At 53.9% G+C, this 25,786-nt stretch overlaps 2 protein-coding genes, 1 long non-coding RNA gene and 1 other non-coding gene across 7 annotated transcripts in view; 2 read left to right on the top strand and 2 right to left on the bottom strand.

Annotated features, from left to right (window-relative positions):
• Positions 1-411: 411 nt before the first annotated feature.
• Positions 412-4,278, bottom strand: SPHK1 (sphingosine kinase 1). Of its 3 annotated transcripts, none has more exons than XM_059909011.1 (6): positions 4,232-4,278; positions 2,666-2,869; positions 2,180-2,332; positions 1,974-2,068; positions 1,778-1,893; positions 412-1,482 (listed from the first exon to the last, which is right to left on the bottom strand). In XM_059909011.1, exons 2-6 carry the CDS (start codon positions 2,673-2,675, stop codon positions 681-683), a joined length of 1,176 nt encoding a protein of 391 aa, XP_059764994.1. In that variant the 5' UTR covers positions 2,676-2,869; positions 4,232-4,278; the 3' UTR covers positions 412-680. The 3 variants fall into 3 exon arrangements, with proteins under 3 accessions (XP_059764994.1, XP_059764993.1, XP_059764995.1); XM_059909010.1 differs by having other exon boundaries at positions 4,212-4,260; XM_059909012.1 differs by lacking the exon at positions 4,232-4,278 and adding an exon at positions 3,158-3,513 and having other exon boundaries at positions 2,666-2,889.
• Positions 3,343-22,304, top strand: LOC132356173 (uncharacterized). Of its 2 annotated transcripts, XR_009499762.1 has the most exons (4): positions 3,343-4,809; positions 8,470-8,577; positions 10,608-11,096; positions 20,937-22,304. It is a non-coding gene; the product is annotated as an uncharacterized LOC132356173 (long non-coding RNA). The 2 variants fall into 2 exon arrangements; XR_009499763.1 differs by lacking the exon at positions 8,470-8,577.
• On the bottom strand, positions 12,629-12,701 carry TRNAK-UUU (transfer RNA lysine (anticodon UUU)). Its single transcript has one exon. It is a non-coding gene; the product is annotated as a tRNA-Lys (tRNA).
• A 2,360-nt stretch (positions 22,305-24,664) lies between the features above and the next one.
• Positions 24,665-25,786, top strand: part of PRPSAP1 (phosphoribosyl pyrophosphate synthetase associated protein 1) — a 33,486-nt gene continuing 32,364 nt past the window's right edge. Inside the window, exon 1 of the mRNA XM_059907852.1 lies at positions 24,665-25,336. Within this exon, the coding sequence (XP_059763835.1) occupies positions 25,167-25,336 (170 nt within the window). The 5' untranslated portion in view covers positions 24,665-25,166. The remainder of the gene's footprint in view (positions 25,337-25,786) is intronic.

Here is a 25,786-nt window from a genome sequence, read left to right as displayed (position 1 = left end):
GACTCCTCGTAAAAAGGGGACAGCTGCCTGCCATTTTGACTTCCGTTGCTCCTTGCCAGGTTTCCCCAGGGCGCCTAACTCGGAGAGAGACATTTTCTCTTCCTGCTGAGACTCGCTGGCCGTGTGGCCCTAGGTAAGACATACTCGCTCTGAGCCTCAGTCTTCCCGCTTGTGCGAACAGGCAGTTGGCTCCAGGCCAGATGTGGCATAATCATCACTGGGGCAGGGCCCCACCCCTACAAAAGCAGCCGGGACCAGCTCTGATCCCGTGCCCACCACCAAAATGACTTCCCAGGGGCCAGTACCGTGCATTGCCCCATCCAGGAGGGACCATTGGGCATCATGTTAAATTCTAGAGCCCTGGAAGAAGCAAGACCCCACTCTCCCCAACCCCTAGGATAAGACCAGTAGGCTGGGAATGTTGCTTTATTTGGATTTGATTCAAGAGGTGGGGCTCGCAAAACAAAACATGGTGGCTTCCACACTCCTAGCCCAGCACCTCATCCTGGCCTTTGGTGGGCAGAGCCGTCCTTCCCAGCCTTCTCCAGGAGCCTTCCTCCTCCTCCCGACCCGCCATGTGAGCTGTGGACAGTCCCTCCAGTCTTTGGGGGGGGGCGGGCAGGGGCCTAAGCTCAGAGGAAACCAAGTAGACAGACGAAGGCACGGCAAGGCCAGCGGAGTCATAAGTGCTCCGCTGGAGGTGGCCTCTGGCTGGGTGAGGCCTGTGGCTCCAGGGAGGGTGGGGACTCCCTGCAGCCACTGACCATCCAGAAGTAGTTTGGGTGCACCTGGCCCTGCACAGCCTCGCTGATCATCAGTTCCCCATCCACAGCAAACACACCCTTCCTGTCCTTGGGTTCCAGGCGGAAAGCAACCACGGGCACATACACCAAGTGGGGACAGTCACACGCCATGTGCCTGCCTTTCTCCATGGCCAGGAAGAGGCGCAGCAGTGTGGCCCGCGACACACCTGCCCGCACGTAGAACAGATGCATAGCGCCGGCCGCACAGCGGCCCATGGGTGCAGCAAACATCTCGCTGCCCAGGTGTGAGTGCAGCAGTGCCAGCACCAGCACGAAGTCCTGCTCTGGCACCACTGTCCAGTGAGAGGGCACTGCCTCCTCCAGGGGCACCAGGTGGGCGTCCACAGGGCCCTGCTGGGCCTGCTGGTCCCGAGCGGGGCAGGGGGGCATCTTGGAGACCACCGTTTCTACAGGGAGGTAGGCCAGGGAGCCCTGGTAGGTGCGCAGGGCCGCCAGACGCAGGAAGGTGCCCAGAGTGAAGCGCATCTCACCCAGGCGCCGAAACTTCTCACTCTCCAGATCCACGTCAGCGATGAAACCCCAAGCCAGGCTGAGCACGGAGAAGAGGCGCTGCCCGGAGGCCGTTTGCAGGGACAGCAGATCCATGGGCGCCAGCAGCCGGCGGCACAGCAGCCGTGTGCAGTTGGTCAGGAGGTCTTCATTAGTCACCTGCTCGTAGCTGCAGGGGGAGAAGTCAGATGGGGAGGGCAGGAGCCCTCACACGTCCGCCCCTTCCTCCTCCTGGGGAGTTGGGGCGGGCGAAGTGACACTGAGTCCCTAGGGAGTTGGCAGGAGTGACGGAGCAAGTGGAGGCAGCAGCTGGAGTCACGGAGAGGGCCCCAGAACGGAGGGGCCGAGGCTCCAGAGAAGAGGGCAGGGAAGTTACCCCTGCGCGTGGTAACTTATGAAAGAAAGCCTGGCAGTAGGGCAGCACTGAGGGGAAACTGAGGCCCACTCTGGCCCTGGGCTCTCACCCGGCATAATGGTTCACAGAAGCGGCCAGTGCATTGCCAGAGCCGGCTGGGAGGCTGCACAGGGGCTTCTGGATGGCGGTCTCCCAGTCAGGCCGCTCCATGAGCCCGTTCACCACCTGTTGGAGCACAGGTGGCCTCAGCCTGGGAAGCACCCCACCCCCACGACCCAGGCCCAGCCTCGCGGTGCGGGCCTCACCTCATGCATCAACCCGTCTCCAGACATGACCACCAGCGCGTCCCAGCGTCTCAGGTCCTCCGCCCGCACCAGCTCCCGGGCGTGGTTCCGCCGCTCTGCGGAGAGAGCAGCGCGGCTATCACGGCGGGGGCTGGGGTGGGGGTTGGGGGTTGGGGGTGGGTCCCTGGCTGGGGATGCTCCCTGCACCCCCGCGGGGAGACACTCACCAGTGAGCGTCAGCGTGAAGGAGACATCGGCCTGGGCCAGCAGGGGCTGCACGTGGCTCCGGAAGAGCTGCAGGGCTTTGCCCTTGCCCCCGCGCGGATTTAACAGCACCAGCACTCGGCAGGGCCTTGGGAGCGGGTTCCGGGAGCCGCCCGCTGTAAAGACAAACCCGAACCGGCCACTAGGGGGCTGACGACCACAGCAAGGGCACTGGGGTGGAAACGCGGTGCCTGAAACCCACGGGTAACTGATCCAACAGAGTCTGACCAGAGGCAGCGGCCTCCAGTGGGGAGCTCCAGCGGCGGGACCGCGCTCCTCACCCGGCCAGCTTGGTTGCCTCAGGCTCGGCCCGCTTCTGGTCTCGTCGGGAAAAGTGCTTCTCTCGGGCGTCCACAGCCTCTCTTTTGTTCAGCTGACTCGGGCCAACCTTCCTCGCGAGTGAGAGAAGGGAACCCCCTACAGGCCTTCCCCGCCAGGCCCCCACAAACCTGCATCCATAACCGCGACCCGAGGCCCTCGCTGCCAGGGGGTCCCCGGCGCTGTCGGGGCGCTGTCCGCGGCGGCGGCTCCTGCCTTCAGCTCCTTATCGGTGCTGCCCAGGCGGGCGTCTTGGTGCCGGCTGTGGGGCTCGCCCTCCCCGCCCGGAGCCGGGGCTGTAGGGGCACCCGCGTCATTCCCTGCGGTTGCCGGATCTGAGGGAGAGGAGACAGCGCTGGTGGAGTCCGCAGCGGCCCCCTGAGGTGGGGGGGGGGGCGCCCTGCTAGGTCCTGGGACCACGCGCCTCCGGCATCGCCTAGTTTTCCGAGAGGTCCAGAGAGCCGAGGTCCAGTGCCACCAAGGGCGCTCCCGTCCTAGAACTGAGCTCCCACCCCCAGAGGCAAAGGGTCTCCTCCTGAGGGGCTTTCTTTCCTGGGGCCTCGGGTTCCGGCCCGACGATGAGTCAGAGCCCCGTGGCTCTCTCCGGGGGATCAGGTCCTCACCCCCTGGGCGCTGCCAGGGGGAGGGGAGTCCAGTTGCGTGAAAATCCCAGAACGTGAGTGGACATCGCAGGGCGCGAAGTTCGGGGCGAGCGATCCCCGCCCCGAAACAGCGGGGTCGCCGTGTCCTCTACCCTGAGCTCCGGAGCGGCCGGAGTCGCCGCGCGCGCCTCTAGGAACAGGCTCTGCGGCGCCGTGCGCAGCGCTCGTGGGAGCAGCGCCGGAGTCGCGCAAGAGCTGAGCCGGAGCCCGGCCGCCAGCCGCCGCCTCCCTCGGCCGGAGCCGAGTGGGCGCGGAGGCCATGCGGTGCACGGCAGTTTCCCCCGACCGCCCAGGAGCCACGCACGGCGAGAGGACAGGGCGGGCGGCCAGCCCTACCCAGTCGGTCCGCTTTGCTGGGGAAGCGCCACCTCCGTTCCCCACAGTGGCCTAGGGCTGAACGCGGCTTGTCCCGGGCTCAGCCTCACATCTGAGGGACAACTGGAGCGCCGGGCAAACGCTGACTGCACGGCCCCGCTGTCTCCGGCCTCAAACTTTTGTCTCAACTTCGGGGAGGGACCTGTGCCTCGCCGCCCGGCCTGGCCACGCCCCGCGCTCCCCGCGTTTGCGGGGGAGGAACCCGCGCCCGGCACAGCTGGAGCCCGCCTGTCCCCGGCCTCACCTCGCCGACCCCCGCACGGTCAGCGCCCACGGCTCGGCCACGCGCAGCCCTTTGGCTGGGTCCCGGGACGCTGGGAGTAGGCGACCGGCGGAAGGCGGCGCCGCGGCCCGGCAGGAGAGGTGGAGGCCGTTGGCGAGGCGCGGAGCCCCAGGCCCGGCCACGAGCGGCGCGTCGCGAGCGCAGCGTCCCGGGCGCGCGAGGGTGAACGCGCAGCGCAGGCCGAGGCGCGGGCCCCACGCGATTTCGCCTCGGCGCCCAAGGTCGGAGCGGCCCCCGGGTAGGGCTCCGGGCAGACCCTCGGCTGTCCCTGGACGCTGCGACCTTCCGCCCCAGAACTGGCCCCGCTGCCGGCTCCGGGCAAGCAGCGCCCGCTTCGCGCGCCCCGCCCCATCCCACCCGGGTTTCGAGGCTCAGACCCCGCCGGGTGCCCCACGCTCCGTGCCGGGGCGTCTCTCCAGCCGCTCCAGTTCTCCCCGAGAGAGTTATTTTTAGCCTCCCGACCAAGCAGCTCTGCAGCGCAGCCACCGAGCCTGAGGCAGCCAGGCGAGCGGTCCCGGGGAGGGCGGGCGACCGGCGCGGGGGGATGCGGTCCAGAGGAGGGAGCCTTGTCAAGAACCTCAAAAGTTGGATCCTTTTCGCAGAGGACAACATCGAGGCTCGCCTGGGCCAGAGAAGCTGCTCCGCAGCGGGCGATTCAGGCCCACGCCCCTCACGCACCTGAGAGGAGCTTGGCGGTGTAAACAGGCCTAGGGGTCCCCATCCGCATTGGGCAGCCAAGCATCGGGGGCGTGTCCTCCGCCGCCCCCACTGGCTCAGCGGGAAGATGCAAACGGACCCGGGACTCGTGTATCGGTGCTTGTGTGATAAACGTATCACCAGCAAGTGAGTGTCTGACCTGAACTTGTCCGCGACCAACTCGAGTAAACTCCCTGGGGAGTTGTTTGCGGCGACCCAGAGGAGGAAGTTACCAAAGCGGACTTGGCGACCTGACCAGGTAGGGCCAAAGTTAGGAAAAACCAAACCACTGTAGGAGGCTGAGGTGGTACAGGCACAGGCTGCAAAGTGCTCACGCGCCCACACCTGCCCCCACCGACACCCGCTCACACCTCTCTCTTCCCATTGTCTCTTAAGTCGAGAAGAGGCAGGTCTCTGCGGCCCCGGTAACTCGGGCGCGCCTCCGCCGCATCTCCTCTTACAGAGGACCCAGGCGGCCCGGCCCCGTTTCCCAACACCTGGGGGGGGGGGGAGGGCGGGGCCCAAGTGTCCCCACGTAGAGGGGAGGCGCAGGCTGGGACGCGTTGGCCTGGCACGCGTCCGGGTGGTGGCCACCTCCGCCCTGCGTGGCCCCCGGGCAGCCCTGGCTGGGTCCTGAGCGTCCCGAGCGTGTTCCGGGAAGGTGACTCAGCGACGCTTTCACGGGTCGAGAAACTATGCGAAACTAGGAACCGGGAGAGGAAGCGGGGGCGGGGCGGCATCACCCTCTCGCAGGGACGCGGTGGGGGTCCGCCGAGGTCTGATCTTGAACCTACAGGCCCCCACCCGCAACCCCCAGGAATCCGGCGCCAGGAGGGGAGCGCGGCGCTGCAGCCGCAGTGCCGCGGTCACGCGACGCGGGGACTCAAGCGCCTGCGGGAGGAGGGGGCTCCTTGCGGGAGCCGGGGCTCGATCCCTCTCCTCCCCCTTCGCCTGCCTTCTCCTCCTGCCAGGACTCCGGTCAAAGTCAGGGCTTTGGCGCCTAGAAGACGTGGGGCGCGGGCGGGGTGCTCCCCGAGATCTCAGTCTTGGAGGGAGGGTGCTGCGAAGACCGCCAGGGCAGCCTCCCCCTTCTCCCTCGCTCGGGAGGGCACTTCCATCAGTCCTGAAAAGCCGCTGCCTTAAACCTTGGAGTCTGGTGGGAAACTGAGGCCCTCGGGAAAGGAAGACCTGGCTGTGCACGAGTCCGGAGGGAGAAAGCCCACCTGCCCCTGGGTCCCTCCGCCTCCCAGCACCCCGGGCTGGAGCCCCTGGGGTCGTGGGGCCGGACGGGGGCGAGGTTGACTGGAAACCAAGCGACGAGGGAGGCGGAGCAGCCTGCTGGGTTCATTATCCGGCCTCCGGGGGCCCAGTGGGAGGGAGGTGAAGGGCCGAGCCCTCTGGCCCCAGTTCCAGTCCGCACAATGGCTCCTCTGTCCTCCCAGCGGCCTCGCCCCCGCCCCCACCCCCACGGTCCCTGCTCTGCCCTCCTCATTCTTGTCCGTCACCTCCCCCCTCCAGGCTGCCTCCCTCCAGGCCCACACCACCCTCCAGCCCCTCTCTAAAGAGCTTTATTTCATCTCCAGAAACACTCATCAGCATCCCTGGCCCAAGAGACAGGATTGAGCAAGAGCAAGATGCTTTGCCCCTTTTGATGACGGGGAACTGAAACCCTGAGAGGTGAAGGGTCTAGGCTAAGCCACTGAACCAGTTCCCGACAGAACTGAGAAGCAAACACAGGTCCCAAACCCCAGGCTGAGAGGCCCAGCTGACCCCAGGCTTCTAGCTGATATCTGAGTATCTGTCGGCCGGGTGGGTTGCTTGCCACAGAGCTGCCCCCGTAACCCAGCTGCTCGGTCTCCCTGGGAAAGAGGAAGCAACCCGAAGCCCTCTCCAGGCTTCATTATCCAGGTTCTGATTAAGCAACTAGCTGCTGTGGCCACGGGCCGCTGGAGTCAGGCTTGATCTGTGCTGATTGCCAACCCGCAGGTAACACCTGTCTCCCAGGTGAAAGAGACTGCCTTTCCATCTCCCCCAGCCACCCTCCTTCCTCCTTGAGGGCAGCCTTCCCAGGTGGACACACCTGAGAACCCCCTTTTTTTTCTTCTTCAAAGAAAGAAAGCAGGCATTCACTGCGCCTGGCCCGGCTCTCTGGAAACTTGGAGCCAAGGCCGCCAGATGGCAAATGACTTGCTTTTATTAGGAGAGGCTTCCTGCCATCTCACCTATTCCTGAGGTTTTCAGCTCCCAAGTTGAACTGGAGGACCTCAAGGCCTCCCTTGACCTCAAGTCCTTTCTGCCTCGGAGGCTGCAAGGGCAGGGGAAGGGAGGTATCCAGCCCTGCAAACTGTGTAGTTGTTGGTTTTTTTTGTTTGGTTGGTTTTGGTTGTTGTTGTTTTAGCCGCACCGCGCGGCATGTGGGATCTTAGTCCCCCGACCAGGGATCGAACCCCTGTCCCCTGCATTGGAAGCGTGGAGTCTTAACCACTGGACCGCAGTTTGCAGCAATGTCCTGCAAACTGTTTTTAAGACTTGTGTTCTGGGACAGCCCCAGACGTGGTTTTCCATTCTGAGCTCCTGGTGACCGTGCCAGGCATTGAGGGTGGCTGGCTGGGCGTGGAAGAGCATGCCACGTGGATGTCCACATGGACATCCAGGAGAGCAGACTGGTCACACAAGATTCTTGGCTGCTTGCAGGGAATGTTCCGAGTTTCTGTCTCTGCGTTGGTTCAGCCACTCTGGGTGTGGTGGAGTGAGCCCAACTCTACCTCTTGCGTGGCCTACTTCTCCTCACGGGTGTCCTCGCCAGGGCTGGGAACCAAAGTCTCTTCTGGGCCTCTGGGCTCTGCCTGCCACACACCCTCACCTGCAGGCCTGCTGAGAGGGACACATCCCTTTCAGGGAAATTCGCGGGCACAGCCCTCCCCATGGAAGCCTGCGAGCCTCACCCACTTCATTCATTTCAGCTGCTTGCCCGGCATCTGAAGGCATTTGTATTAGTTTCCTGGGATCATCATAACAAGGTACCACAAACTGGGTGGCTTAACAGAAATTTACTGCGTCACTGTTCTCAAGAAATCCAAGATTAAGATGTTGGTAGGGTCGGTTCCTTTTGAGGGCTGTGAGGGGGGGGGGGGTCTGTTCCAGGCTGCTCTCCTAGCTTCTGGTGGCTGGCTGGCAAACTTTGGTGTTCCTTGACCTGTACATGCATCACCCAGACTCTGCCTTCCTCGTCACATGGCCCTCTTCCCTTGTGAAAGATCTGGCTGAGATTTGTTCTTTTAGGCTCTGCATTCTCTTCTGTTGGGCATGTTCTTTTTCGAAAGCAAATTACTCTGGGAGGGAAAACCAATAAGTTATTAGGACTCTAGTGTGAATGGAGGTATCCATTTTAAACTAAAAAATCTAACAATACTAGGTGTCCCCAAAGAGGACGACAGTGCACGCTCGTGTGGGTGTCGCAGGAAAGGTGTCTGGGAGCTGGACCTGCCCACCTCCGCTGTTGGGAGGAATCGTTTATATCTGCGCTGGCTGCCGGGTGGCTTTGCCCAGGCTTGCACACTGCCCCGGCTACCTTGGCTTTCAGATCTTACCTCACAACTTGGCTTATGGCATCTCTGGCATCCTGAGCAGATGCGTTTATTCCCCAGTCCTCGGAAGAACAAAGCTAAGTTTTGTGTTAGTGTACTGGGTTCCTATTGCTGTACCAATTTATTATCCTGCAGTACTGAAGGTCAGAAGTTTAAAACGGATTGACAGGGCTGTGCTGTCTTCCTGTTCTAGCTTCTAGAGACCTGCATTCCTTGGTTCAGGACCCCTTCCTTCACCTCCAAAGTGGCAGTATAGCATCTTCAGGTCTCCGTCTGACTTTTGCTTCTGCTGTCACATCTCTGACTTTGACCTTTCTCCCTCCCTCTTGCAGGGTCTCCTGTCTGTGATGACATTGGCCCCACCTGGCTAAACTAGGATACTTTCCTCATTCAAGAGCCTTAACTTAATAGCATCTGCAAAATCCCTTTTGCCATATAAGGTAACATATGCATGGGTCCCAAGGATTATGACACAGCCGTCTTTGGGGGGCTGTTATTTTGCTAACCACAGCTGGGTAGGAAAAGTCTGGGAACCGTGTCCTTACTTGGCTACAGAACCTTCGTTCTAGCATTCCTCACCTCCCCAGTGCTACCAACTGAACACAAACCAGGAACTTAGTTTCCCCCAAATAAGCATTTGTCGTGGTGGGACCGAAAATACTCTTGCTGAGGTCATCGACACCTGATTCTGTAGACTTTTTGGTCTTTGACTCATCTGGCAGAGGCCCCTGCAAAGAAAGCTGGTTTCCATTTTATTTTAATTACCCAGGAGAGAAAAAAAAAATTACCCAAGAGAGAGAAATTGACATCTTCACTAAATATAGTAATTATAGGTGTGCAAACGACTTTTCACCTGAGGAAGGGGTGGGGAGCAGACCAGCCCATCCATTTCCAGCCTGGCAGGAAGGGCTTACCACAGGGCGCAGCCTGCTGGGTATTACACAAAATGTGCGGTCCGCTCAGCTCCTGTCATGTGACCTGACAGTCCAGCTACTTCTGTCCTCTGTGGTAAGGCTGGACCAGGCCAGCCACGTGGAGAACCGTGGCTAGGAGCCTTCCACAGGCTCCCGCTGACATCAGCTCTGGTCTGGGCCCAGCATGGGCTCTGGCCTGGTCTCCAGCGCCCAATCCCCCATCCTGGATACTTGTGAGGGGAGAGATGATCCCCTTCTGAGGCCACGGCCAGTCCTCACCCCACCCAACTGTGCTTTGTAATCACTTATTTATACTGGCTTATACTGGTTCGGAGACACTGTGTAACTGGTGAACCTTCTCATTTAAGGGAAGAGAAGCCATCAGCCATGTGTCAAACTGCTTTGGGTGCTTTGGGTGATTCCCAAAAGGAGAACTTCTGGGAAGCGGGAAGAGGGACCCGGCCCCTCTACGGTTGGTTGGTGGGGCAGCAGGAGAGCTGAGCCGCTTTTATCTGGTAGTAGCCTGGCGTCCAGGCCGAGGGGATGGGTGTGTCACAGTTTTCCGGGGGCTTTTTGTTGTGCAATGTTTTCCACTTTCACATCTCTCTGAAGCTAAGCTATGTCCTTGGGTTGTTCCCAAAGCAAACAGACAGCGGGCTGGACACAGTGCGTTTGCGCTAATGGTCTAGGGTGGTTTCCTGGTACCTGCGGATGGATCCCTTCCTCCGAGCAAAGGTGAAGTCCTAGCTCACCCCCTCCGGAGATGCTCACTGTGCCTTGGGAACGCCCTTTCGAGGCGCCCTGCTGGCCCCTGGTGGCCACCTGGGGACGCGTCCCTCTCTCGTCTTTTATCCAAACGGTGCAGCCACTCAGGCCTCCTCCGCAGAAGCCAATTTGTTGGAGGCAGAAGAGGGGCCAGCGCGCTTCTTTGCCAAGCTGCAAAGAGAGGGAGCCTGGAGTGGGCTTGCCTGCCCGATGCTCATTACCCACATCCTGAGAATAGAAATTCCCCTTTCCTGGAGGCTGGCCTCCTGAAGGTCAAACCCTTCGATTCTTTCCAGACACAACCTTGGTAGTTTAAGTAATGAGTATACAGGATGGGCTGGACAGGGGTCGAGGAGAGGGGCCCAGGGCAAGGGACACCGTAACCTCATTCCACACGTGTGCCCCCAAGGCTTTGTGCAGCCAAGGGAGCGATGCTGTGCTGATCCGACAGGAGAACCATTTCCAAAAGCGGCTCGTTGTTCTTTTTGCTCATTGCCCGAAAGCGCTGACCACAGCAACGTGACCAGCATCTTGAAAATGAGTTGAGATGTCATTTCTCCTTCAAGGCACCATCAGATGATCCTAGCAGCCTCCTCTGAAACTCCCTGTTTCAAAACAGAATGGGGAACCTAGTGATTACCTGTCAAAGCTTACAGACTAAGGAGTGAAATTTTTTTTAAAAAACAAACAAAAGATGGAATGGGCTTGGAGAACGCTCCTGAGCGGTGAGGAGCTTATAGGTGGGGGCTGAACAACATATCCTTTCTTTTCTCTTGCTGTCTCCTTCCTAGAGCTGCAGTCGGTGCGGTTCTGTACACAGAAGTCCTCGAGAGAAATGCTTGTGGGCTGCTCTCCCAACTGCATCCCTCTGGCGGATCCAGGGGAGGGAGCCCCATCTGGGTGCCACGTGGCTGCTGCAGTGATGCAGAGCCCAGGAAGGACACAGTCCAACACCCCACCTCCTCCTGGCTCCACGCAGCAGGCTGATGGGTCCCGGGAGGGAGGGACAGACTGACGGCTCTGGTGCAGAGTTAGAAGGACACATCCATCTTCCTGACTCGGCGTGACCTAGAAAAATCCATAGCATCAGAACTTGGTATTTGCAAACAAGCACAAGGATCCTATCATTTTAAGCTGAGGTTCCAGTTGCCATGTGACAAGTATCTGTGACCACTTGGTTCTCAGGCTGAGAACTTTGAGCACTTAAGGAGGGAAGACAGTCTAACTGCAAAATATGATTAGCGTGGAATCGGATCTGCCGCCTTCATCTCTTGGCAGGGGTAAGTGTTATCCTAAGGGGAGAGGTGTGTTGAGTCCTCAGGGGTGGCTCTGTTATCCCGATTTGCAGCCATTAGTGGTGCAGGAGCCACACAGGCTGGGGAGAGGCTGAGTGGCGGCCCGGAGACAAGCAAACCCCAGGACACTGAAGGCCAGGTCTCTGAGGTCTCAGGCATTTCTGAAATGCTGAGGACCCTGAGTGGAATAGCAGAAGCCTAATTCTAATTCTAAACCAAGACTTGGATATTGTGTGTACTTAACAAAGACTAGCAGGTCGCCCATGAAGAAATGGTCCTAAGAGATGTGGAAAACAAATCTGGAGTACCCACCAGCCCTTGAGAAAAATATCTTAAAATTTTTTTTTTATTGAAGTATAGTTGATTTACAATGTTGGATCAGTTTCAGGTGTATAGCAAAGTGATTCAGTTATACATATACATATATTCTTTTTTCAGATTCTTTTCCATTATAGGTTATTACAAGATATTGAATATAGTTCCCTGTGCTATACAGTAGGTCCTTGTTTTTCTATTTTATATGTAGTGGTGTGTATCTGTTAATTCCAAATTCCTAACTGAACCTCCTGTCTACCCCCAAGAAAAATATCTTTTTTTTTTCTTTTTGGCTGAGCCACATGGCTTGTGGGATCCCGAGCCCTTGGCAGTGAAAGCGTGGAGTCCTAAGCACTGAACCATCTGGGAATTCCTGAAAAATATCTTTTAGAAAGGAGAGACTTGGGACTTCCCTGGCGGTCCAGTGGTTAAGACTCCGAGCTTCCACTGCAGGGGGTGCGGGTTCCATCCCTGGTTGGGGAACTAAGATTCCGCATGCCACGTGGCGGCCCCCCCCCCGCCCCAAAAAAAGGAGAGACGCAAGTTTCCTCAAAAAGTTAAACATAGAGTTACCGCATGACCCAGCAGTTTCACTCCTGGGTACTTACCCAAGAGAACTGAGAACATGTGTCCACACAAAAACTTGTACACGAATGTTCATAGCAGCTCTATTCACAATAACGGAAAGGTAGAAACAATCCAAGTGTCCATCAGCAGATGAATGGGTAGAAGAAATGTGGCATATCCATACTCAGGAATAGTATCTGGCTGTAAAAAGCATGAAGTCCTGATCTATGCTACCGTGTGCATGAACCACATGAACATTATGTGAAAGAAGCCATATACAAAAGGCCACATATTGTGTGATTCCATTTAAATGAAACGTCCAGAATAGGTAAATCCATAAAGACAGAAAGCAGATTGGTGGTTGCCAGGGGTATGGGGAGACACTGCTTAATGGATATGGGTTTTATCTTGGGTGATTTTATTTTAGGGTGATAGTTTTATTATTGGTTTTGTTTTGGAACTAGTTAGAGGTCATGGTTGCACAACATTGTGAATGTGCTAAATGCCACTGACTTGTTTATTTTATGTTATGTGCATTCATCTGAATTTTTTTTTAATGTACATTTATTTTATTTATTTATTTATTTTTTACTGGCTTTTTTTTTTTGGCCACGCCTTGGCTTGTGGGATCTTAGTTCCCTGACCAGGAATTGAACCTGCGCCCTCGGCAATAAAAGTGCAGAGTCCTAACCATTGGACCTCCAGGGAATTCCCAAATTTTATTTTATTTTTTTAAATGAGGGACTTGAACCAGCCATGACCCTTTCAGGATCATTCTTTTGTGATGCACAAAAAGTCCATTTCTAAGGATGCAGTTGAAATTCTGATTTGGGTGGTGTTAAATATTTATTCCAGGCATTTGTTAAAGAAGGGTAAGGAAGACTTTCTTCAGGACCATCTTGATGGGGGCAGGGACCACTACCTGGGGTCTTGCAGCGGTGGGGGAGGGAATAGAGATTGGGCTCAACTGTGAATATAAGGAAAGGTGGGAATGTATAGCCAGGGAGCAGATTGGGGTCAGTGGATGGAAGATTACTAAGAGGAAACATCAGGGGAAAGGGAAGATTTTTGCTAAACCGACCTACCTGAACTTGCTGAAGGCAGGCCAGGGGGCTCAGACATCACCCCAGGGTGGTGGAGGATGGGGAACCTCAACAGATATTGAAGGTGACCAGACATGGAGGATGGGGGATTCTGGCTAAACTGACTTAGCAGGATTCTTGCTAGAACTGGATTCTGCAAAACAGGACACAGAAGCCCAGGGTTTGAGACCTAGTCAGAAGAGGGCTCAGATGAGCCCGATTAGATCAAAGAGAGAATCTTTCTCCTTGTCACTAAATTATTCGGAGTCCAGTAATGTCAGCCTCATGGAACCATTCAGAGGTCCTTCCCTCTTCTTTCAGGGGTGAGGGATGGCCGCCAGTGCTTTGGTGGCATTATTTGGAGGGACTTATCTTGTCTCAAAAGTAGTGTCACCTTGTGGAGGCCCTAAATGCCGATCTTTGGTCACTGTTATTTTCTTTTCATTTCTCTGTATTTCCCCCCATAGTTATGCAATATGTGTGAGGTTTGTTTTTTTTTAAGAATGTGTATGTGTGTGTGTGTGTGTGTGTGTGTGTGTGTGTGTGTATAACTGAAGCACTTTGCTGTGTGGAGTTTTTATTGAAGTATAAATATATACAGGAAAGCACACAGATCATAAACTATGAATTTATGCACCAATACACCTGCATTAATAAAAGAGCACATCCTAGAAACCCCTGGTGCTCCCTCCCAGCCATTCGCCGCCCCGCACAAGATAACCACTCATGCAGTGTATTTTTATATTTGGGAAAAAATACTTAAAATTTAAACAAAGTGAAAATCCATTAGAGATGGAAAAATTTTAAATCCAGCCTTTTTTATTTGTGAAGGCTCTTCCAAATGGCTCAGACGTGGTAAGGGCTGAGGGCTCTAAGTGGGTTTGGCCTCGGGATATTCCTAAAGGAAAGCAGGAGGCAGCTGGCAATAGCCACGGGATCTGCTGATGGACCCATCTCCTTTCTGGGTCATTTGGCACCTCAGCTCCCAAACTAGTCAGCACATCAGAACCCCCTGGTGGAGCTTCAGTACTACAGATACCTGGGTCCCACCCCCAGAGATTATGATTTAACTGGTCTGGAGTGTGGCCCGAGCTTCAGAGTTTTTCAAAGCTCTGAAGTGATTCTAATATGCAGACAGGACTTCCCTGGCAGTCCAGCAGTTAAGACTCTGCGCTTCCAACGCAGGGAACGCAGGTTTGATCCCTGGTCGGGGAACTAGGATCCCACATGCTGTGCAGCAAGGCCAAAAAATTTAAAAATTAAAAACAGATAAATAAATAAATATGCAGACAAATGTGGGAACTACTGACTTAGCATAAAAGGAGGATCTGAAGCCTGTTTTCCAAGCAGGCAGGCAAACTCAAAGGCCTCCCAGAGATTCTGTAACTGCCACGAAAAACTTTCTTATTCAGGAGCATCATGAATTGTCATGAGTCCCATTGACTATTGCACGTCTGGAAATGAGTCAGGCATAGTACAGAAATGACACATACTATTACAGCCTCTCCCCACATCCTCCCAGACACTGGCTTGGGAATGTGGGAACAGTGACAAAGCTGGCTGCCACCCAGGCTCCAGGAAAATGGGGGGAGGGGAGGCTCTGCAGTTATTACACTCACTCCCACTAGGTGCGTCAAAGCAGATGCTCTTGTGAATTAAAAAAAACTCAATTAAATCTTATTTCCCTGTTGAACAGTAATACAATTTTGAAAATGCTCTTTCTTAATATCGAATTGGTATTTAATTACCGGGGGGGATTCTACTTTCCCTGAAAGGAAGATGAAGTTACCTTCCCACCATGAGGACTCTCACACTGGGGGTCAGCCTTGGAAGTTCCTGCTCCCTCCACCTCATCACACTGTACCTTCATGACATAGGTCAGATTTCTAAGATCCTGACTGTGTTTCTATGGTGGTTGTTTGGAATAGTGGTTTAAAATTTACGGAAGAATGGGAAAGGAGTGACAGGAGGAAGAAACGGGCAGGTGGGGGAGGACGGGGTGGGGGGGAGCTGGAATGCTTTCATGTCAAGGGTTACCCAGCTTGTGAGTTGGTACCGTGCCTAGGCTAGAACTTGGGCTTGGCATGGTGTTTGACCTGTATCTTTCCACCAGCCCGGATATCCCACTTGTGCAAACCCTTCTTGGACAATCACTAGAAAGACAATTAATTTTTCATCCAAGAAAGCACCATATGTTTCCTCAAAAACCTTTCAAGTACTTGACTCCCTAGGGAAGTGTTCCAATTATCTGTTTCCGAGTGAGAGATCACCCTAAGATGTAGTGGCTTGAAGCAATAATTTATTGGGTCCGTTGTGGGTTGATTGGGTTCAGCCGGATGGTTCTCACTTGGGGACTCATGTGATTACAATGTCAATGGGCTGAACATCTGAGATGGGTCCCTCCCGTGGGACCACTGAGGCAGGCTGTCAGCTGGTTCAGCTGGGGCTGTCGGCCAGAGCGCCTGTGTGGACTCTCCATGTGACATGGCAGCTAGGTTCCCAGAGGGAATGTCTCAAGAGTGTCATTCCAAGACACCCAGCGGAAGCTGTGTGGCTTCTCATGCCCTGGTTTTGCAAGTCCCAGGCCATCACTTGTGCCACATTCTACAGCTCAAGCAAGTCACTAAGGCCAGCCCAGATTCCAGGGAATGGAACCAGGGTCCTTCCCCCTTGGTCGGGGAGGAGGGATTGATGGAGGCCATATTTAGGGACTCTCAGTTACTTACCTCAGGAATTGAGAATTGGGACAAATTTAGGGAACTGCTTCACCCTTAAGGAAACTAGTTTGTAGCTTAAGAACAAGATTCCTTCAAATATATTTTCAGGAACCCCAGCGCCGTGTTGATCAACGCCCCAGCTTCGTTGGGTCTCCTTGCTCTAACTGAAACCAGCTACCCTGCCTGACGGCGGCGTTCATCCTTAAGCCTTCTCTCTACCCCCAGAAGCTGCTGATTTTCCACTTCCTTCTTAATACAAGTGCTAACATTCATCACGCTCCTATTTTGTGCCAGACACTGGGCTGAGCAATGCATGTACTTAGCCCGTTTCATTAGGAAGACTTGTCTTGTTGAAGTGCCCATTAAGAAAAGGTTGATTGTTTGTTTGTTTCCAGTAACTACCGCCAGCTGTGCTCTGTCCAAACCCCCTTTGTCACTGGGTGAAAGACTCCCCATTAAGGCACCTCAATCTGATTCCACTGTTCCAGTCACTTTTTTTTTTTGTTATTAAGGCAGCCCCACTTGGGAGTTTAAGACTTGTCCATTTAGGAACTCAAACTTGGGAATTCCCTGGCTGTCCAGTGGTTAGGACCCAGCACTTTCACTACAGGGGCCCTGGGTTTGATTACCTGGTCCCACAAGCCGTGGGCATGGCCAAAAAAAAAAAAAAAAAAAAGAAAGAAAGAAAGTCAAACTTATCTCAAGCACAGGCTCCAGCACTGAAGCAGGGACGAGGCCCATCTCTCACAAGCTGCCCACTCCTCTGTGCTTACTTCATGAGGTTGAGGCAGAGGGGAGAGAAATGGAAAACAGATGTGTTTCCTGTGGTGACTAGTTGGGGGCGGTGATGCGGCTGTCCTGTGCCCTGGGTCTTTACTGCTGACCCAACTCATTCTCTAGAGCAGGGTTTCTCATCCTCAGCACTATTGACACTGGGGGCTGGATTATCCTCTGTTGTGAGGACTTGTCCTGTGCATTGTTTAGCAATATCCCTGGCCTCCGCCCACTAGATGCCAGTAGTACTTCCCAAGTTGGGCAACCAAAAATGTCTCCAGTCATTGCCAATGTCCCCTGGGAGCAACCTTGCCCTGGTCGAGAACCAGTGCTCCTTAGACTTGGTGTGGACAAGTGGGCACCCCACAGGCCTGCCAGCAGAGACTCTCTCCCAAGGGGCTCCCCTGGTTACACATTCTTGCTGACCTTTGGAGGTGGCCTCATGCCGTATTTATTGCTCTGAGGAGGTTCCCCAATCCCAAATCCCAGAATCTGCAATTCCATCCATACTCTGGATCCGACTCTGGGGCTGTGGGGTTGCATCCATCTTCTGAGGGGATGGGTGGATCCAGTCCTTTGCCTCCTGGCTGACTGCCCACCATGCCAGCTCCTCTGGGCACTGTCCAAACTTCAGGAGCCCCGGGGCAGGTCCACCAGCCCACGGCCAAGTGGACAGCCAAGTGGGAGACAAGATGTTCCTCTCTACTGTCCCACACACTTTACAGTGACTCCACTGTGTCCCCAACCCCCCTCACTCCCACCTGGTTTCAAGAAAAGCCAGTCAAGCCTTCATGAAGAAGCAGCCTCTCACCCTTCCTCTCTCCCTTTTTCTTGAGGCAGGATGCCATGACACCAACTACCCATAGTTGGGCCAAACTTCACAGGTTAAGACCACCGTCCTCCACAAGACTGTCCTCCCTCAGACACCAGCAGCAAGTTTGGGGGTCCCCTGGCCACACTCACTTTTGACCAGCTGGCTACAAATTCAGGGGTTCCCACTACCCCCTCAGGTTCAATAATTCACTAGAATGACTCACAGAACTCAGGAAAGCGCTGTACTTGCTATTACAGTTTAATGATAGCAAAAGGAGGCAAATCTGAACCAGCCACAGGGAGAGACACCTAAGGTGAGGTCGGGGTGGGGTGGGGTGGTACCAAACTTGAAGCTTCTGGCGTCCTCAGGGACACGTTACCCTGTTGGCAGAGCACTGCCAACCAAGGAAGCTCACCGAGCTTGGGCGTCTAGAGTTTTTATTGGGGTTTCATTATGTAGGCACAATTGATTAAGTCATTGACCACTGATTGAACTCAATCTCCAGCTCCCCTTCCTTCCCCAGAGGTTGAGCTAACATCATGTGGTTTATCCTAAACTATCAGATAGAGTTGGAGGGGCCCACCATGAATTACTGACACTCCTATCACTCAGGAAATTCCAAGGATTTAGAGGTGACCTCCCAGGAACCAGACAAAGGCCAGCCAAATGCTGGATTACACACAGGATTTAAAGTCAGTGCTGCATGGCATCTCCCAGCTAGCCCCCGGCTGGTAGTTCTCTGAACTTAGAATGTGGGGCGCATTCTATTCTTGGCAGTAGGCTCTGGCAATTCTTGGAAAGCAGGAGAGATCCTGCCAGGCACCTCCCTCCACCTTGCCACACATGCCTCTCATTTAGTCCTCACCACCACCCCAAGGCAGGTATTACTGTGATCACCGTTCCACAGATGAAGAAACGCAGGTACAGGTTGACGGACTCCCCCAGGTGAAGCAGCAGAACAGGACTGAGTCCAGGTCTGTCTGACTCCAGAGCTGCCCCCTCATGGGCGACAGAGCCCTGCCTCCTGCCCCCCCACTGGTGTAGTCCTACCAGCTCCTCAGGTGGCCTCCAGAACACCTCTCTTCCTCCTGCAAAGCCCTTCCTGTTCTGACCCTCTGCTACTGGGCTCACCACTCTGAACACCCCCTCTGCTGTAGCCCACTCCTGACGTCTCTGTTCCCCGCTCACAATCTTCTTGGCTCCAAGTTCTGAGAACGCGTAAACATTAGGTCCTGGGAGTTGGACGCCTGCCATAATCTCTCTCCGACCTAGAATGATCTTCATCCGCGTCTGACCTCAGCCCCGGCTCTCGTGGCCGCGGCCGGACCACCACCCCTTCTCCAATGCTAAAACCCACATGCCAGCCTGCCCTGCTTTCTCCCTCTTGTGGCCACACTGTCATTCAGGCTTGCCTCTAAACCTCTGGCCTTGAGCACCCCACCCTCTTCCTCCTCCAATCCGCTGTCCTGAAGCTGTGGGGAAGGAGAGGAGGGGCAGTGCTTCGAGTGGGGACCACACGCAGCTCCGTGATGCTGCTGGGACGCTGCGAACCCCGTTTCTCCTACGCGGCCGCTCCCTTCCAGCCTCTGCCGCCAGGGGCGCTAGTGGGGCCCGCACGGCTGGAAGGGGAGAAAAGGCCGCTGCTTCCTGTCTGTTCCTTGGTCACCCGAGCACCACCCTGGCAATGGTGACATCTGGTTCCAGGCTCCAGTGTCCCTGCGCTCCCAGAACCAGCCTCTGTGCCTCTCAGAGGTACCGCACCAGCTGGGCAGTGCCTCCTCGCCGGAGATCCGAGTCCCAGCTCCGTGGGACCCCTCCTCCAGGCTTCTAGGATCCCATAATCCCAACCTGTCCTCTTGGTTCCCCATTCATGGGGGTGGGGTAGCTGCTTGCTGTGGTCTCCCAGTGTCGGCTTTCTGCCGCTTCTATCCTGCAATACCCATTTAACCAATTGTCTATATTAAATTCTTTGTGAAAATAATGAATGTGTTGGGAATTCCCTGGCGGTCCAGTGGTTAGGCCTCTGCGCTTTCGCTGCCGAGGGCGCGGGTTCAATGCTTGGTCAGGGAACTAAGATCCCACAAGATGCTAGGCGTGGCCAAAAAAAAAAAAAAGAAAGAAAGAAAGAAAGAAAGAACATGGTTTGTTTTCCTGGTTTGCCTCTGACCTAATAAATATGTATAAACATTTCCCATCTCCCTTCACCTAATAGTTCATACGTGCCAGACCTTGTTCTGTTTGACATGTATTAACTCACTAATTATTATTATCCCCACTTTACAGGGGAGAAAACTGAGGCAAAGGGAGACATAACTGCTCAGAATCACACAGCTGTTAAGAGTGGGCTCCGAGAGCCTGGCTCCCGAGATAACACTCATCTACACACGCTGCAGCGTCTCACTGTTGACAGTGAGTTGGTGTAGCTGGGGCATTAAGTGACCACATAATCTTCCCGTTTATGGATGGATGAGAGCTATTTTTGGATATTTGTATCATGTGGGGGGTTTTAGCTTTTAGAGAGCCTGGATCCCCTTGAACCTGACACACTTAGGACACTTGAGCCAGGAACGTTACAACTTTCTGAATTATTTTGGTCCATGATTTGTTGTAACCTGTCTCCTTAATGTTTAACCTTCTATCTTCTTAGCCCCGACTCCCCCAGGCCTTTTTCCTCCTTCCATATCTTTCCCTGTGAGCCCACCTTGCCAGTGCTGCTGTAAATCTGGAGATACGGGCGAGGAGATGTCTCCTGTTTGGCAGACTCTAGAAGGTACTAGGAGGCACTATGGTCTCACCTTGAATCAGAGTCTTCAACGAGGTATGGGTATTGGTGATACCCTGAAATGCCTCCAAAGGCCTCCACCAAGAGCTCCTGAAAACCCCATGACAGAAGAGGTTCTGTCCTACTGAGACTCTATGCTGGGTTCCATTTCAGACTTTCCAGCGGCCGGCAGGGCAGCTGCTCTCTACCACTGCCCTTGCTGAAGCTGGGAAGGGTCACTCCCAGCGCGCTCGGCTCTGTCTGCCCAGTATTTTGCCCTCGCCCCCAGCATGGTTTCTGATGCCCTATGGAGAGAATCAGCTTAGAGATCCAAGTCGGTATTATTTTTAGAACTAAAGATCATTCAGTCTCAGCTTGCTTGGGCCTGTTCAGGGAACGAGAACAGGGAAAAGTCTCATATTTTTCCAAAGTTCATGTCGGAGTAGTGCAACATGGAAGCAACAGTTCTGAATCATTGCCTGAAATGTTCTCCTTTGTTGCAAAGACTGACCTTGTCTTCCAAATAATTCATTCCCCGGGGACAAGGCTGAGCCATTCTAAACACACCACTCTTTGTCTTCTCTGCTCATTCTCGGACAATTCTTCGTGCCAAAGCTGAACCTGTGCTTTCTCTTCTAGTTTTTAGAAGAGAGGAGATTATATTTCCATAATTAATGCTGAAACTGCAGTCCAGTTAACAACAGGATTTTTTTTTTTTTATAACTTGAAAACTAAAATTGGGTTGAATATGGAAATGTCACCTTGCACTGAGCAGAGCTGTCTTTGTTTTTGCAGGAAATGTCCAGCAGGTTTGGAGCCTCAAGGATCAGCCTGTTTTTATAGAGAAACATTAAAAAAACAAAACAAAAAAAACCTCTGGAACTGAGCAAGAGAAGTCTCACTTCAAACTGCAAAAAAACACATTCTTTGCAAAATGAGCAGAAGCGTCTTTCTACTCAGTCCAGACCCTGTATTGGTCAGGGTTCTCCAGAGGAGAAACAGAACCAACATGATATCTATCTATTTAGAAAGCAAATGTTGAAGAGCTAAAAGGAAAAATAAAAAACTCCACAATCAGAGAACAAGCAGATGAAAAATAATTAAGGTAATAGAGAATTTGACTACAACTAACAAACGATCTAACCAACAGATGTAAAACACACGCCCCCAAACTGTAGAACACATGTTCTTTTCAGGTGCATATAGGGTATTTACCTACATAGATCACATGCCGGGCCACCAAGTGTGTCTCAACACATAGCAGAGGATTGAACTCACTTAGGGTGTGTTCTCTCACAAAGTGGAATTAAGTTCGAAATCAATAATAGGTCTCTAGAAATTTCCCAAAGTTTAGAAATCATGCAGCACACTTCTAACCATTCACAGGACAAAGAAGAAATCACAGTGAAAATTACAAAGATTCTCAGACATAGAAAACCATGTCGGGACTTCCCTGGTGGTCCCGTGGTTAAGACTCTGCGCTTCCACCACAGGGGCACGGGTTTAATCCCTGGTGGGGGAACTAAGATGCCGCATGGCGCGGCCAAAAAAACAAAACAAAACAAAGCCATGTCATTTTCAGCAAATGGCAAACAGCTCAGAAAGCCACAGACCTAGGGTGTGGCCTGGAGAAAGCAGGGAGATGGAGAGGGAGACTCAGGCCACATCAGGCTAAGGAGTTTGGGCTTATAAACAGTGGAAAGCCCTGGAGGCTTTTAACCAGGGGACCTGCTGTGTGGATGTAGAGGGTGGACTAGACATACTGGAGGGAAAGACGGACGGAACGTGAAAGAATGAGGCCAGTTGGGAGGCCCCTGCCTGAGATACGAGATCAATAGCTGTTCTGCGGGGCTTCCCTGGTGGCGCAGTGGTTAAGAATCCGCATGCCAATGCACGGGGCACGGGTTCGAGCCCTGGTCCGGGAAGATCCCACATGCCATGGAGCAACTAAGCCCGTGCACCACAACTACTGAGCCTACGCTCTAGAGCCCGTGAGCCACAACTACTGAGCCCATGGGCCACAACTACTGAGCCCGTGCGCCTAGAGCCCGTGCTCCACAACAAGAGAAGCCACCGCAGTGAGGAGCCCACGCACCGCAACGAAGAGTAGCCCCCGCTCACAGCAACCAGAGAAAGCCCATGTTCAGCAATGAAGACCCAACACAGACAAAAATAAATAAATAAATAAAAATAATAAATTATTAAAAAAAAAAAAAAGCTGTTCTCTGTATCACTCATTGGGTCCACAGATACGAGTAGAGCCCCTGCCATGTGCCAGGCACCAGGAAGTCACTAGGGGTACCTTCTCCCAGATACATTTTGTGAGCCACCCCAGCGCCACACAGATTATTATACATAGGTCATAAAGTGGGAAAACTTCCAACAGTGTAATCTAAATGTTCATTTTTTATGAAGCTTCATGTTAAAACAGAGCATGGTTCTGTAGTTCTTGATGCCAGGCTGAGATTAAATGCCTAGCCTGAGGGCGCTTCCCATGACATTCTATGCCTAAAACCCAGCCTCCTCCCTCCATGCCTGAGCCAATCTGTGAGGGCAGCTGTTTCTCATAAGTAGCCCCCAAATGGTTATCCCAAACTCATCTTTTATGGCCCTTCTTCCCTATCTTATCAGTGGAGAAATAAGGTAAGTTTGTAGGAACTTAGACATTGAGGCTTGGTGAAGGTGAGTACTTCCAATCTTAAATTTTGTGATTTCTCATCGGAGAAATTGAATATTAACCCTAGTGAGAGATCCACAGCAGAGTGTAGAAGGTGGGAGGACTTCTTATTAAAAACCACAAAAGTTTTTAATAGGGAGGCAAGGGTGTCAGAGTGGGTAAGGATATGTGAATGGAAGCAAAGATCAGAGAGAGAGATTTGAGGACGCTAGGCTGCTGGTTTTGAAGATGGAGGATGGGGACCACTAGCCAAGGAGAGAAGTGGCCTCTAGAGAGTGGAAAAGGCAAGGAAATGGATTCTCTTCCAGAACATCCGGAGGGAAATCAGCGTGCCAACACCTTGATTTTAGGACTTCTGACCTCCAGAACTAAGATTGTGTAAGTTTGTGTTGTTTTAAGCCACTTGGTGGTAATTTGTTACCACAGCAATAGGAAACGCATACAACTTCTAACATACTACATAATTTACTCAATTATTATGTTTATTTTAAAATTGCTCTCCCCCTGCTAGGTGTACCTCTCCAGGGTAGGAATTTTTATCTTTCTTTTTTTTTTTTTCCTCTAAAGTATCCCAAACAACTAAAACGGGCCTGGCAAACAGTAGGTGCTCAGTAAATGTTAATAGATGGATAAATGGATAGATGTAGAAAGCGAGAGAAAGGAAAGAGTCAAGGATTCTCCTGAGACTTACTGACTGGGAACATCACGTTATGTTTACTTACAGAGGGAATAGAGGAGCAGGTGCAGTTTGGAGAGATCTGAGAAAATGAAGATGGGTTTAGTTTGGGGTATATTAAGGTTTGAGGGGTACTGTGGGATATATATATGGAAAAAATATATATATATGGAAAATGTGAAGGGAAGTGGTTTCCTTTAGTTTTAGAAGGTAACATGGCTTATGGCTGGGCCCATCGGCTGAACTTGCGTACAGGTAAATAATTTGGTCTAAGCTATTTACCCCATAGCCCATTTGCTTTTTTCCTTTCCTTCTTTCTTGTCTTTCTTTCTTTTTCTTTTTCACCTGCTCTAGGAGAGAGGAGGTGGGTGCATCAGTAATTCTGGAGAGCCAGCTGGAATGTGGGTCAGGCTGCTACAGGCCCTGGGGCAGTTCAAATTCCAAATCCTGAAGCTTCAGGCTTGTGAGGCTTCATGACACAAGAGTCACAATCAATTGCTCCCTCAGGCCCAATGTCACAACAGGCAGAGTCCTCAGAAGATGGAGAAGCAGGAGATCAGCCTCCCTCCCCAATCCTGAGGCAACTGATAACTAGTGACTCAAATGCTTCCCTGCCCTTTACTTTCTTCTTGGACCTCATTCAACAGGTATTGATTGCGTGCCTCTGGAACACATAACACTGCCCTGGACACTGGGAAATACGAAGAACTAAGTGACATACGATCTTGCCCTAGGAGGACTTACATCCTAGTCGGGAAGACAGATGTTCACAAAGCTAAATAAAAATAGAAGCAACTATACATGGTGCCATGCACGGTACCGCCCAGCGGGAGAGGGCGGCTTACTGTGGTTGAAGTATCTAGAAAGACTCAGTGGAGCAGATGTCACGTGAGTGGGTCTTTAAGGGACTGGAGCACATGGAAAGGGAGGAATAAAGGCTTTTCTGATCGAGAGCAAAGACCGGCAGGAGTGCCTTGACTCGTTCAGAGAGACTTGCCTTATGTGCAGATGCAAGTTTGGAGTTTGGGGAACAAAGATCAGGCTCAGGAGTACACCACGTTTTGGGCATTTTAGTATCCCAGGCAACCACCCGGAAATAACCCCGCCCTCCACTTTTCAAAGCAATCCCAGCCTAGCGCGGCGCATGCGCCTCGCAGGGCTCTAGCGCTGTGTTATCATGGAGGCGCAGAGCTAGATCGTCAGCCACCTCGGAGGCTGACATTTTGGATCCTGGCGAAAAATTTGGAAAGGCTGGCACCACTACCAAGTCAGGCTGCACCACCCAAGAAGATGAGAGCAAAAGAACTCCCGTGGAGCGACAAGATCAGGCGGCGGAGTGAATCGTGATGCTTCCCTCGGAAAAAAAGCTTGTAGAGAGTTGCCCACCGCCCTGCCCTCATCTGAGATGGTGACTATGCGGGCGCTCTAGCCGCGCCTTTTCGATTCCCGGAGGGGGCGGTGCCGTCGTCACTGGCTTTGAGGTGGCCGCGGCGCAAGTCGCGGCGAACTCTCATTGCGCCCGAGCCCTTAGAAGCCTTTTTACGAGGAGGGTGGGGGTCTCTGACCTCTTCCCTCCTGTGCCGGGTTTCTCGGTTTCTTCCCTCCTCGGGCCTACCGCTCCCCCGTGCAGCCCCGCCGCGGGCCGGCTGTAACTGCGCCCCCGGGCCGGACGATGCCCAAGAAGCTGCTGCTGCTGCCCCCGCTCTCCGTGTCCTCCGCTTTCCGCGCCCCGCGAGCCTGCCCAGCCGCCCGCCCGGCCATGAACGCCGCCCGCACCGGCTACCGAGTCTTCTCGGCCAACTCCACGGCTGCCTGCACCGAGCTGGCCAAGCGCATCACCGAGTAAGGGGCGGAGGCCGGGGATGTCCCGAGGGGCCCCTCCCGGGAGACGGTCCTTGCTCCTCTTCGCCTCCACGTCCCCCGACCCGGGCGAGGGGTAATTTGGCCCCATCGTCCTGCCCCTGGGGGAGGGAGTCGCAGAATCCTGCCGTTTCAGGTCTGGACGAACCCTTGGAGGTGACAGAGGATCACCCCCCCCCCCCCCCCCAGTTCTGCAGCTGAAAAGCGTTCGTCTGACTCTTGCTGGCTTCTCCCCACCCCCGGGTCCTTGGACCGCTTGCCCTGCTTTCGGCTCCCCACTCCCACCTCCCAGGCGGTGGTGAGGATTCTGTAACCGCTGGATTAGCGCCTTGGAGAGAGGGGCTCTGGGTCTGGCTCCCTTTCCCACGGTTGGGGTTGACCTCTGAAGCTGGTCATCGCCATTCCCAAGTCTCCCCGAGGAGACGGAGGCCC

Source organism: Balaenoptera ricei, chromosome 20 (assembly GCF_028023285.1).
Source record: "Balaenoptera ricei isolate mBalRic1 chromosome 20, mBalRic1.hap2, whole genome shotgun sequence".
Taxonomy (NCBI): domain Eukaryota; kingdom Metazoa; phylum Chordata; class Mammalia; order Artiodactyla; family Balaenopteridae; genus Balaenoptera; species Balaenoptera ricei.
Note: the sequence above shows the minus strand (reverse complement) of the source record. Positions and strands in the feature narration are given on the sequence as shown.